Consider the following 13,046-nt stretch of genomic DNA (forward strand, 5'->3'; position numbering starts at 1 on the left):
TCATTGACCCCTGGTTATTCAGTAACATATTGTTTAATTTCCATGTGTTAGTATAATTTCCAAAATTTATGTTGTTACTGATTTTTAGTTTTATTCTGTTGTGGTCAGAGAAGATACTTGATATTATTTCAGATTTTTTAATGTGTTAAGACTTGTTTTGTGACCTAAGGTATGGCCTATATTTGAGAATGATCTATGTGCTGAGGAGAATGTGTATTCTGCAGGTGTTGGATGAAATATTCTATGAATAACTATTAGATCCATTTGTTCTACAGTGGAGATTAGGTCTGATGTTTCTTTGTTGATTTTCTTTCTGGATGATCTGTCCAGTGCTGAAAGTGGGATGTTGAAGTTTCCAGCTATTTTTGTTTGGGGATGTATCTGGCTCTTTAGCTTTAATAATATTCGGTTTATATATTTGAGCACTCCAATGTTGAAAATATATATATGTGTGTGTGTATATATATATACACCGAATATATATACACATATATATACATATGTGTATATATATACATATAGGTGTATATATATTTACAATTGTTATATCTTCCTGATAAATTGATACATTTATCATTATATAGTGACCTTCTTTGTCTCTCTGTGTAGTTTTTGTCTTGAAATCTATTTTGTTTCCTATAATTTCAGCTATTCCTGCTGTTTATTGGTTTCCATTAGCATGGAATATATTTTTCCATGTGTTTATTTTCAGTCTATGTGTGTCTTTATAGGTGAAGTGTGTTTCTTGTAGGCAACAGATCATTTTGTCTTTTTTTTTCTTTAATCCGTTCTCCACTCTATGTCATTTGATTAGAGAGCTTAATCCCTTTACATTCAATGTTATTTTTTATAACTAAGGACCTATTGCTTCCATTTTGTTATTTGCTTTCTGGTTGTCTTCTGGTTTGTCTTCCTTCTTTCTTTCCTTCTTGTCTTCCTTTAAGTGAAGGTAGTATACTCTGGTGATATGATTTTGTTGACTTTTTATTTTTTATGTATCTGTTGTGTGTTTTTTGGTTTGAGGTTATCATCAAGCTTGCAAATACTATCATACAACCCTTTATTTTAAGCTGATAACAACACTGTTTGCATAAACAAACAGACAAGAAAAAATAACTAATAAAACCTCTATACTTCATCTCCCTGCTTTTTAAGTTTTTATTGTTTCTATTTACACCTTATTTTACTGTCTATGTCTTGAAAAGTGATTGTAGTTATTATTTTTGTCTCATAATTTAGTCTTTCTACTTAACATAAGAATATTTTATACACACCACCACAGTTACAGTGTTATAATATTCTGTGTTTCCAGTGTACATACTATTACCAGTGAGTTTTGTATCTTCAGATGATTTCTTATTACTCATTAACTTTCTTTTTTATTGAATAACTTTCTTTAGTATTTCTTATAGGACAGGTCTAGTGTTGATGAAATCCCTCAGCTTTTATTTGTCTGGGAAAGTCTTTATTTCTCCTTCCTGTATGAAGGATATTTTAACCAGATATACTGTTCTAGGATTTTTTTTTCCTTCAGCACTTTAAGTAATACATGCCACTTTCTCTTGGCCTGTAAGGTTTCTGCTGAAAGTCTGCTGCCAGATGTATTAGAGCTCCATTGTATGTTATTTGTTTCTTTTCTCTTACTCCTTTAGGATCCTTTATTTATCCTTGACCTTTGGGAGTTTGATGATTAAATGACTTGAGCTAGTGTTCTTTGGGTTAAATCTGCTGGTAGTTCTATAATCTTTTGTACTTGGATATTAATATCCGTTTCTGGGTTTGAGAAGTTCTTCATTATTATTCCTTTTAATAAACTTTCTACCCTTATCTCTTTCTCTGTCTCCTCTTTAATGCCAATAACTCTTACATTTGCCCTTTTGAGGCTATTTTCTAGATCTTGTGGGCATGTTTCATTGTTTTTTGTTCTTTTTTTCTCTTGTCTCCTCTGACTGTGTATTTTGAAATGGGCTGTCTTCAAGCTCACTAATTCTTTCTTCTGCTTGGTCAATTCTGCTATTAAAAAACTGATGCATTCTTCAGGGTGTCAGTTGCATTTTTCAACTCCAGAATTTCTTCTTGATTTTTTAAATTATTTCAATCTCTTTGTTAAATGTATCTGATAGAATTCTAAATTCCTTCTCTGTGTTATCTTGAATTTTTTGAGTTTTCTCAAAACAACTATTTTGAATTCTCTGTCTGAAAGGTCACTCTCTCTGTTTCCCCAGGATTGGTTTCCGGTGGCTTGTTTAGTTCGTTTGGTGACTTCATGTTTTCCTTGTGGATGTTGATGCTTGTGGATGTTTGATGCTTGTGGATGTTTGTCTGTGTCTGGGCATTTAAGCATTGGGTATTTATTGTATTCTTCACAGTCTGGACTTCTTTATATTTGTTATTTGGAAAGCTTTCCAGGTATTTGAAAGGATGTAGATGTTGCTAAAGCTGTATCTGCTTTAGGAGGCAGCACAAGCCCAGTAACACTGTGGTTCTTGGCAGACTCTTACTACCTTAATGGTCTTGGATAAGATCCAGAAGAATTCCCTTAATTACCAGGCAGAAACTCCTGTTCTTTTCCCTTACTGTCTTCCAAACAGAGTGTCTCTGTTTGGAGCCACCTGGAGCTGGGGATGGGGTGACACAAGCACCCCTGTGGATCCCACCACTGGGACTGCACTGGGTCAGACCTAAACCCAGCACAGCACTGGGTCTTGTCCAAGACCTGTTGTAACCACCCTGGCTACCACTTAAGTTTGTTCAAGGCCATGGGTCTCTGTAATCAGCAGGTGGCAAAGCCAGCCAGACCTGTGTCTTTCCCTTCAGGGTGGCAAAATCTCCCAGGCCCTGAACAGGTTCAAAGGTACCGTCTGGAAGTCAAAACCTTAGAATTCTACCTGGTGTTCTCGTGTACTGTGGCTGAGCAGGCACTCAACCTATGAGAAACAGTCCTTCTCCACAAGCAGAGCAGCCTTACCTTGTGCCACTATCAAAGACCCTTGGGGAGTACTGCCAGGCTACCACCAATGTTCACTTATGGCCCATGGCCTCTTAAATCAGCTTGTGGTTAATATGCCTAGCCTGGCAGTAAAAGTATCAAATATTTTCTTTAGCTGCAGATGTAGCCTTTTATGACTTTATATGCAGAAGCATAAAAGAAGGGAAATAAGTCAGTAAAGACAAGGAGACAATACAGAAATCAAGAGAGAAAAAAAACCCAGCAGAATGCTAATAATATGAGAAATATGAGAAACAGCAACTTGGACAGCAAATAGAAAGTGTCTAGTAGTGGAAAACAGAACTGGTAACAGGCAAACAATCAACCGTACACCCACGTAAAAGTAGGTATCGGCTCCATAAACCTCAAGGCATTATAGAGCAGCCATATAGCTCAACAAGGATAATGCTGATCCTAGACCGTAAGACAGAAACAACTGAAGTCATTCCGCCCATTGGCTTATACTGTCTGTGTCTCCTCATAGAGCCTGCATTAGCTTTAGTATGGTAAGGACTGGCATTTGCTATATACATATCTTTTTTTTTTTCTTTTTTGAGACAGAGTATCACTCTGTCACCCAGGCTGGAGTGCAATGGCGCGATCTCAGCTCACTGCAACATCCACCTCCTGGGTTCAAGGAATTCTCCCTTCCTCAGCCTCCCGAGTAGCTGGGATTACAGGTGCCTGCCACCATGCCAGGCTTATTGTTGTATTTTTAGTAGAGACAGAGTTTCTCCATGTTGGCTAGGCTGGTCTCGAACTCCTGACCTTGGGTGATCCGCCCGCCTCAGCCTCCCAAAGTGTTGGAATTACAGATGCGAGCCACCATGCCCAGCCTACACATCGTTTTTAAAAAGATGATCAAGTTGTAACTAGTTAGAACTTTCTACTTATCTTCTAAATAAAAACTGTTCTATAGGTTTTTGCCTGTGATTCCAGAATATCAAAAATTTTATCATCTTTTTCTCTTTATTTTTATTTTTTTGTGTGTGTAGAACTTCAACTTGTCATTAAATTTACAAACTTACCAGCAAGTTCTTATCTTCCTAGCATGATCATTAAAAAGATTCCTTACATCTTCTTGGTAGTCTGCCAAAGGAGAAATGGTTTCTGTGATTATTACAGACTCTAATGTAGAAAATAAATAAATAAAACATAGTTTTCTCCTGTTAGCTACCTACACCTTCAGGTATAATTTTATTTGCTTGATACATGGGAACAAATTGCAAGCTTTATGAGTATAACCATTTTTTAAAGTTTTCCTTAAGAAAAGAACCATAATGTTTTTCAAGTTGTAAATCATAACATTCAGAATACTCTTTTGAAGCATTAAAACTATTTTTTGTTGAGACCAATAAAAATTTTTACCAAAAGAAACAAATATTATGGGTTTTAATGATACAATTTTTAACTACACAGGAGGAAATATTTCTTTTTGCTAATACTACCCTCTAGTGGAATAATGGGCAACAGAAAAGAGCATGGTTTTGGAGTGCTGAGCATGTCCTCAATTTACTGCACAAGAGAACATTTGCACAGAAGCCGATTTATACACATTTTTGTTCAGATGTCCCTGAGCATAAATATAGTGAACTATTGATTATGCTTGTTGGAATTGCATTTCAATACATTTCTCCTCTTGAAATAATGCATTGTGGAAAAACTATATGTAACTAGCTGCATTTGTAGCCACAATGAAAGATTATAACCCCAAAGTATGTACAACATGCCATAAAAAGAAATATTACTACAATAACTACCTTAATTTATTCTTCATCCTGTCAATAGAAAATAAAGGGGGAAGAGAACCAATCTTTTCATAGGCTTCAGTCATTTACTGTCTTAGGTGTGTATCTGATCAGTTTGTGAATCCACCGTACATTCAAGTTAGAAGGTGAATCCAATGAATACTTCCCAAGCAAATAAAAAGTTCATCATATTCAACACTGTGAACAGCCGTGTTGACATAATTGGAAAAGTATATACATTTTTTTTGTTTCTGAAGAATCAAGTTTTCCAAAAAGTACCTTGTGACATTAAGGTTTTAAATTTCCCCTGAGAGTAATAAAGAATAAAATTTTTAAGAACATAATGAGCTCATTGGAAACTCATGCATGGAAAAATTGCAGTGTTGGGCTCCTTCCTTTCTAACCTTCAGAAGTTACAATTTAGGGGTGCTAAAGGATTTCCACACCCTTAGTTACCACATCCACTTATTAAGTTAATTGGCACTGTTGGAAAGAGCACGAAAAAGTGTGAATGCTAATGTTTTATATATTTACCCCCTGCATGGAGCCTCAAGATCAATACCCTTCACAGTCCTCATTATAGAGAACCAAAGCTTCTAGGTTCATTTACTTGTTCAGATTCTAAAGTCCATAATTTATTGTAAAAATCTTTTTCATAGAAGAGATTGTGAATACTATATTTCAAAACAGAAGAAATGATATCTTTTATTTTTCAGTTTTGTGTGCAGTTCAAGTTCTCCTATTAGAATATGCAGGTTTATTCATATTGACTACTCAGAACTCAACTCTATGTTGAGTATGAAATGAAGGATTGTTTGATAGTAAGAAATAATTATTCTGACTTCTTTGCAAAAAGAGAAGTTGCGATCTGTTAATTTATGTGTTTCCAGCTTAATACTGTACAGGAAAATTGTTGTGTCTAAGCAAATATCAAAGAATATGTAGAATTTTTTAAATTTTGTTTTTACCAGCAAGTGAGAAAAAGGTGACTTGGAAGAGAAGAACAGATAATTAACAAATTTAGGTTTCCGTTCAAATATGTTTGACCCACACTACCCAAAACACTGTAGGGTAAGGATTATTAAAATATTATAAATAAATAAATCTGCCATTGAATAAGCATTATTTATTGACAAAAAATTATATACAATTATCTATAAAACACAAAATGATTCAGAAAAAAATGGTCTTCCTTTCAGGGGACTTGATTTATTATTTTGGCCCTGACAAGGAGATTAATTTAGTCAAAGGTACTAGCCTATCTGCAGATCAGTAATTTTACTAGCCTAATGGCAGTTAAGTGACACAAAGACAGGGACATCTTTTTCTTGAGTCACAACACTATCTTCAGTGCCTCGCACTGAAGTGCTAAATACCTGATGAAAGTGGGAAATACCTGATAACTATTTATTTAATGAATTTGACAACGCATGAGTAACAATGTATATATAGCGCCAAATTGGAAAAATAAAATAAGATACATATAAATTGCTCTGAAAAAAATTCAGTAAATTAACATTGTTTTCTGTGTATAAATATATCTAATCTTGTGTCATTATTTTAGTGCACTGCAGAGAAAATCTCCTTTTATCATGTAAAATGGCAACAAAGGATATTTCACAGTTTGTATTTGAAATGTTCTAGTCATAGTATTATGCTAAGTGTATAAAACAATTTACATTGCTACAAAAACATATAAAGAACATTTAAAAAAAATTTTACTCCTGCTTCACAGAATGTAGCTTTTAAAGAAACTTGTTCTTATTTTCAAATGTTAAAATTTTACCTCTTACCATTAGAAGTTAGAAAAAAATTCAAGGGTCACTTCAGTCTCCAAAAGGCCTGTTTTTGAGGGTGAAAGACTTTATTCCAGTGGAATAGCCTTCAGTTGATATCCACACATTAATATTGTACGAGAACTCTGGCAGTTTCCTCTGAGGTGCCAGTCTGAAGTGAGAGTAATGGAATTGAGAGAATGGAAGGCTGACAGTGGCAAATGAGTTGTGTGATATGAAGAGTGGGAGTCAATCTAGTAACTGTATCCCTAACCTGGTTTCAACTGAAGTACTAAACTCCTACTTGTGTTTTACAGGATATGAATGATTATCCTCCTGTCTTTAGTAAACGAATATACAAAGGGATGGTGGCTCCAGATGCAGTCAAGGGTACACCTATCACAACAGTTTATGCTGAAGATGCAGACCTTCCTGTAAGTAGAAGGCATTAATTAATATTCTGAACTGTACTGAGAAAAATCCTTAACACTCAGAAATGACCGAATCACAAGGCAGAAAAAGTAGTCTCTGTGAATTTCACCCTATTTATTCGTACATTTTATGTTCTTTTGCTTATTTCATCCACAGGTACAGAGCATATTTCAAATGACTATTATTGAACCTAGACAACAAAGAATATGCTTTTTGTTTTTCTGGAATGCACAATATACTAATTACTAATTTATCTAACAATGATAAATATATATGAATTGTCTCCATTTGTAAGCTTCGCTTAATCTGGATATGTTTTAAATTTATGTATTTTCCACTGTATGCATATATGACTATTTTGTTAGCAAACTCCAAATCAACATATCACATAAAACTTATATTGAATGTGTTTATTTTGGTAAATTAAAAAGCTTAAGATTGTTTATAGAAAATAATTAACATTCTTTTATCATACAGAACTTTACTTTTTTGAGATATCCCAAATTATCTTTCCAGGCAGGGTTTTAAATAAAATATTATTATAGCGAGAGTGATAAAATACCATATAAAATTAATAGTATATATATATATATATAAAGCTTTCTATAAAACCTTGTTTTATAAATATTAATTATTATCCTGATGATTTAAATTTTTCTTTGAGTGGGCTCACACTGTAAGTTGGTGGCTGATAAATTTCAGAAAAATACAAATAAAAGTTAAATGAACTATTTCAGAAGAGTAAGAAAATAAAATCCTGAATCTTATAAGTGACTTAGAAGTTCTGTTTTCTATTGCTAATATAAATAGTATTTATTTTAATGCTTGTATTTAATTAAAAGTGAATGGCCATCATAACATTTTACAGCTTCAATTTGGACAAGTCTTATAAACTCTATTGTGACTATAAGGAATCAAAATATATTAATGTTAACATGAAAGTGGTGGGCTTTAATTCAGAAGCCCCTTTTCTTAAGTGTGTTAAAATGTCTTTGAAACTGCTTTATTGTGCTTTGGGATATATGATAGGCAAAAATTTCATAGACTTGAACCCATCAATAAAGATGGTGAATGTGAAACTGGCAATTTTTCTGTTTTTTAAGTACATTGTAACATGTACAATTACTTTGAAATTAGGAAAATGTATTCAATTTTATTCAACATATGTGTTTTTAGCACCAACTATATACTGGTCATTGTGGTAACCAGTTTTTGCTCTCAAGAAACTGAAAATTTTATAGAAAAGACAGAATTGCAAATAGAAACCGTAACACTCTGTAATAAATGAGTGTAAGCAAACACAATACTAACATACATTTTTAAAAAATTTTTCATCAGCACAGAATTTAATATAGAGTTTAACGGCGTTAATGATGAGAGACTAAAAGTAGCGCTATTTTTCACCTACATGGGACAGACCAGAAAGTCTTCATATAGACAGTAAATTTCTTACTTCCCTTTTGGTAGTAATGACTGTAGTGCCTGGCTTGGCATTCAGAGCACATCCACCAAGGTGTGAAAAGTTGTCTTGGTCTGTTGTCTGCTCTATAAAGAAGATAAATTACTTATCGTAAGTATTTATCTAAAGAGAAAGCTCTGTTTTTACACTTTGAAGCTCTTTTAAATAAAATTGCCAGATTTAAATTTCATATTTCTTTGGAAGAGGTTTTCAGTTTTGCATTCCCAGTAGTAACTTTTAGCGTTTAATAATTGATGTTGGCCTTTCATTAGATAGAAAGTGGATGCCAGTCATTCAATTGAAATACTGAATCTATTTATTTCAGTTATTGAGTATATATTTATCAGACTCAGTTTTGCCCCTTGAAACACCAACAATCTTTTGATATAGATATGATCAGAATTGAGCTTTTGAATCACTGCTGCAAACTGGGACCCTTAAGTGAGCATAGTTGCAATTTGGTTGCACCTACACAAATCCTAAATAAAAGCTCAATTCCATGAACGTTTTTGAAATTACTATATTACATAATTACTTTTTTTTAAATGTTATGCTTGATTTTTACCCTTATTTTATGTTGGTACCATAAAGACAGAATAATTATTATTCAGATAGGCTTGCCAAGTGTTTTCTACTCTGTTACTGTTACAAATGTTTATTAATTAGAAGAAAATAGTTTCAATTTCATATTCTTCAGGGATCCTATGCCACTACCTGGGGCTGTAAGTATCTATCTTAACACTGTAGGTTTATTTAATAGTGTCTCTTCCAAACTAGAATGTAAGGTCCTTGAGGACAGGAATCAAAACTTATTTCAGTTTGTATTCTCATGTCTAACTCTAAGCCTGCTACTTACTAGTCTGCCAGGAAACATTTGTTGAATAATTGAATAGGTGAATAAATAAATGGTTATTCTGTATTCTTCAGGACTGACAAAATCTGCCAGACTTTCAGAAATTTAATTTTATATTACCGTAGAAAAAATTCTTAATATCTCTAAGACTTAGTTTGGCCATTTAAGGGCTATGAGAATTAAATGATTGATGTATATACATGCTCAACCAGGCTTCTGCCCCCACATATATTAGGTATTACTATTATTAATCAATAATAATTTTCATTTCTAGAGGTTGGCCACATCATTTTCAAGGTATCCTGTTTCTTTTGAATGAAGTGAGAACCACTCATTTTAAACTATAAAATGACAACACCATAACATTTTGAAATATCAGAGAAACTGGAAAAACTCTGAAAGCCAGAGAGAGCATTATTGTTAAATACAAATTAAGAATTATAAAATACATGTTTTGCAAAACTGAAGTGCTCCAGAGGGAGGAAAAACATATTCCAGGAACTTTTCCCCCTACTGAATTAAAGCTGAGAGGATCTCTTTTTTCTACCTTGCTTTCGTGACAGCGTTGACATTATGTAGTTCACATGAGACATGAATAGTGAATGACTGATCATTTTGGAAATTAAAAATGGCTAACCTTTTATTTCTTTTCACCAGAGATGTTTCATTCCCAAATTTGACAAAACAAAACTGCAGGTGTAACGTTTATTTGCATAGGTTTGTTCTTTTTGAAACTGTATTTATGAGGAGATTTTGGGGAACAGGGTTAAATTGTGACTGAATAGTGTCCTTTTTGAGTATGTGAACATGGAATAATTGGGATAAATAAATAGGGTTTATGTTTCATCTTCACTTCATCTCCAAGAAGTGAAGCATTATTTGTACCATACCTTATATTTTATATATTTTAGGAATTTATAAGCTTCTTGTTTAAAGTAGGGTAGTAATTAGAACATGTTTAATATTGTCTCCAAAATTGGTGGGTTCTTGGTCTCACTGACTTCAAGAATGAAGCCACAGACCCTCGCAGTGAGTGTTACAGTTCTTAAAGATGGTGTGTCCAGAGTTTGTTCCTTCTGATGTTTGGATGTGTTTGCAGTTTCTTCCTTCTAGTGGGTTCGTGGTCTTGCTGGCTTCAGGAGTGAAGCTGCAGACCTTTGCAGTGAGTGTTACAGCTCTTAAGGCAGCATGTCTGGAGTTGTTCATTCCTCCTGTCCGGAGTCGTTCATTCCTCCCGGTGGGTTCATGGTCTTGCTGGCCTCAGGAGTGAAGCTGCAGACCTTCGCAGTGAGTGTTACAGCTCATAAAGGCAGTATGAACCCAAAGAGTGAGCAGCAGCAAGATTTATTGCAGAGTGAAAGAACAACGCTTCCACAGTGTGGAAGGGGACCCGAGCGGGTAGTGGCTGCTGGCTTGGGCAGCCTGCTTTTATTCCCTTATCTGACCCCACCCACATCGTGCTGATTGTCCCATTTTACAGAGAGCTGATTGGTCCATTTTATGGAGAGCTGATTGATCCATTTTACAGAGAGCTGATTGGTCCGTTTTGACAGGGTGCTGATTGGTGCGTTTACAATCCCTGAGCTAGACACGGAGTGCTGATTGGTGTATTTACAATCCTCTAGCTAGACGTAAAAGTCCTCCAAGTCCCCACTAGATTAACTAGAGACAGAGCACTGATTGGTGCATTTACAAACCTTTAGCTAGACACAGAGTGCTGATTGGTGTGTTTGCAAACCTTGAGCTAGACAGAGTGCTGATTGGTGCATTTACAATCCTTTAGCTAGACACAGAGCAGTGATTGGTGCATTTACAGTCCTTTAGCTAGACACAAAAGTTCTCCAAGTCCTCATTAGATGAGCTAGACACAGAGCACTGATTGGTGCATTTACAATCCTTTAGCTAGACATAAAAGTTCTCCAAGTCCCTACCAGATTAGCTAGATACAGAGTGCTGATTGGTGCATCCACGAACCCCAGGCTAGACACAGAGTGCTGATTGGTGCATGTACAATCCTCCAGCTAGACACAAAAGTTCTCCAAGTCCCCACCTGACTCAGGAGCCCAGCTGGCTTCGACTAGTGGATCCCGCGCCAGGGCCGCAGGCAGAGCTGCCTGCCAGTCCCGCGCCATGCACCCACACTCCTCAGCCCTTGGGCAGCAGATGGGACCTGGTGCCATGAAGCTGGGGGCAGCACCTTGTCAGGGAGCCTTGGGCCACGTGGGAGTCCACGGGGGGTGGGGGAGTTCTGCCATGGTGCGCTGCAGGTCCCTAGCCCTGCCCCGTGGGGAGGCGGCTGAGGCCCGGCGAGAATTCAAGTGCAGTGTGGGCGGGCGGGCAGTCCTGGGGGACCCAGTGCACCCTCCGCAGCTGCTGGCCCGGGTGCTAAACCCCTCAATGCCCAGGGCTGGTGGCACCAGACGGCCACTCAGAGTGTGGGGCCCGCCAAGCCCACACCCACCCGGAACTCGTGCTGGCCCACAAGCGCCATGCGCAGCCCTGTTTCCCGCCCGCGCCGCTCCCTCCACACCTCTCTGCAAGCAGGGGGAGCCATCTCCAGCCTCAGCCAGCCCAGAGAAGGGCTCCCACAGTGCAGTGGCGGGCTGAAGAGCTCCTCAAGTGTGGCCAGAGCGGACGCCGAGTCCGAGGAGGTGCTGAGAGCGAGCGAGGGCCGCCAGCATGTTGTCACCTCTCAATATGAGCAATTTTGACCAACTTTCTTTTATATATATACAACTATATATATAACATATATATAACATATATATAACATATATAACATATATATAACATAGTGAGAATTATGTTATATATAACAGATATATATAACATATATATAACATTGTGAGAATTATGTAGACTTTTAAGACTTCTGTTTTCAGGCTTTAATACTGATTTATAAAAATTCTTGCAATTTTTAATAGTTATGGACTTTAAAATCAGTTCCCAAATACTTAGTATTCTCACTATACTTTTTCAGAAAGTATATATATAAAGAGAAAATCATTACAACTGTGAAGTATTTTATTTCCCTCTGTTGAGATTTTGAGAGCTATTGTAGCCTTTCAGAGCTTAGAAGAGCTACCTGAGGGATTATTTGCAAAAGGGTTTTAACACCTATCTGTCATTCAAGAATACTTTTGTTGATCTCTAGAAAATGTAAAAAGATGGCCAGTTCTTCTTTTCTATAATGTATATCTGTGTTTTATTAAAATGTTATGACGTTACCAAAAATGCTGTGTAATTATAGATATTTCCCAATGCTTAACCCTCCAAATAGTCATTCTGTTACAATCTATTAGCAGAGGGTGTTAACAGTAGAAAGAAAGTAACAGTCATCTTCATCTGTAATTTGTTGCTTGCTTGCTTTGTGTGCCACAGTCAAAACTATTTAGGACCAAGAGTGTTATAAAATTGTATTTTTCCTTCCAGATAATATAGTTTTTTGGTATCACTTTCAATTGATATCACTACTGATCTATTTTTCATGACTCACCACATACTGGCTTGTGTTGTTAGTCTGTATTGATTTAGATTATTGCTAACAATGTAGCAGAAACTCTGATTTTTAAGATCAGCAGCTACTAACTATGATTTCTCACCCAGGAGCATGAGGAGGGGATATACACAGCTCAGTGCTGTTGTTGCCTTTTTTCCCCTTAACATCAAAGCTGTTAGGGAAATAATCAAGAACTACTTTTACTGTGAATGTCAGCTTGTGAAAATTGACATGATACAGTCCCAGCCTGACTCCCATTGGTCTCAAATACTTAATTAGAAAGAAGGTACA

General features: G+C 36.0%; 1 protein-coding gene across 19 annotated transcripts in view; it reads left to right on the forward strand.

The window, feature by feature from the left end:
* PCDH15 (protocadherin related 15) overlaps positions 1 to 13,046 on the forward strand; it is a 1,013,670-nt gene that overhangs the window by 810,320 nt on the left and 190,304 nt on the right. For all 19 annotated transcript variants that reach the window (XM_054522581.2, XM_063727642.1, XM_063727641.1 and 16 more), the window contains one exon: positions 6,830 to 6,946. In XM_054522581.2, coding sequence (XP_054378556.2) covers positions 6,830 to 6,946 — 117 coding nt within the window. The remainder of the gene's footprint in view (positions 1 to 6,829; positions 6,947 to 13,046) is intronic.

This window comes from Pongo abelii, chromosome 8, assembly GCF_028885655.2.
Source record: "Pongo abelii isolate AG06213 chromosome 8, NHGRI_mPonAbe1-v2.0_pri, whole genome shotgun sequence".
In the NCBI taxonomy this organism is placed as follows: Eukaryota; Metazoa; Chordata; class Mammalia; order Primates; family Hominidae; genus Pongo; species Pongo abelii.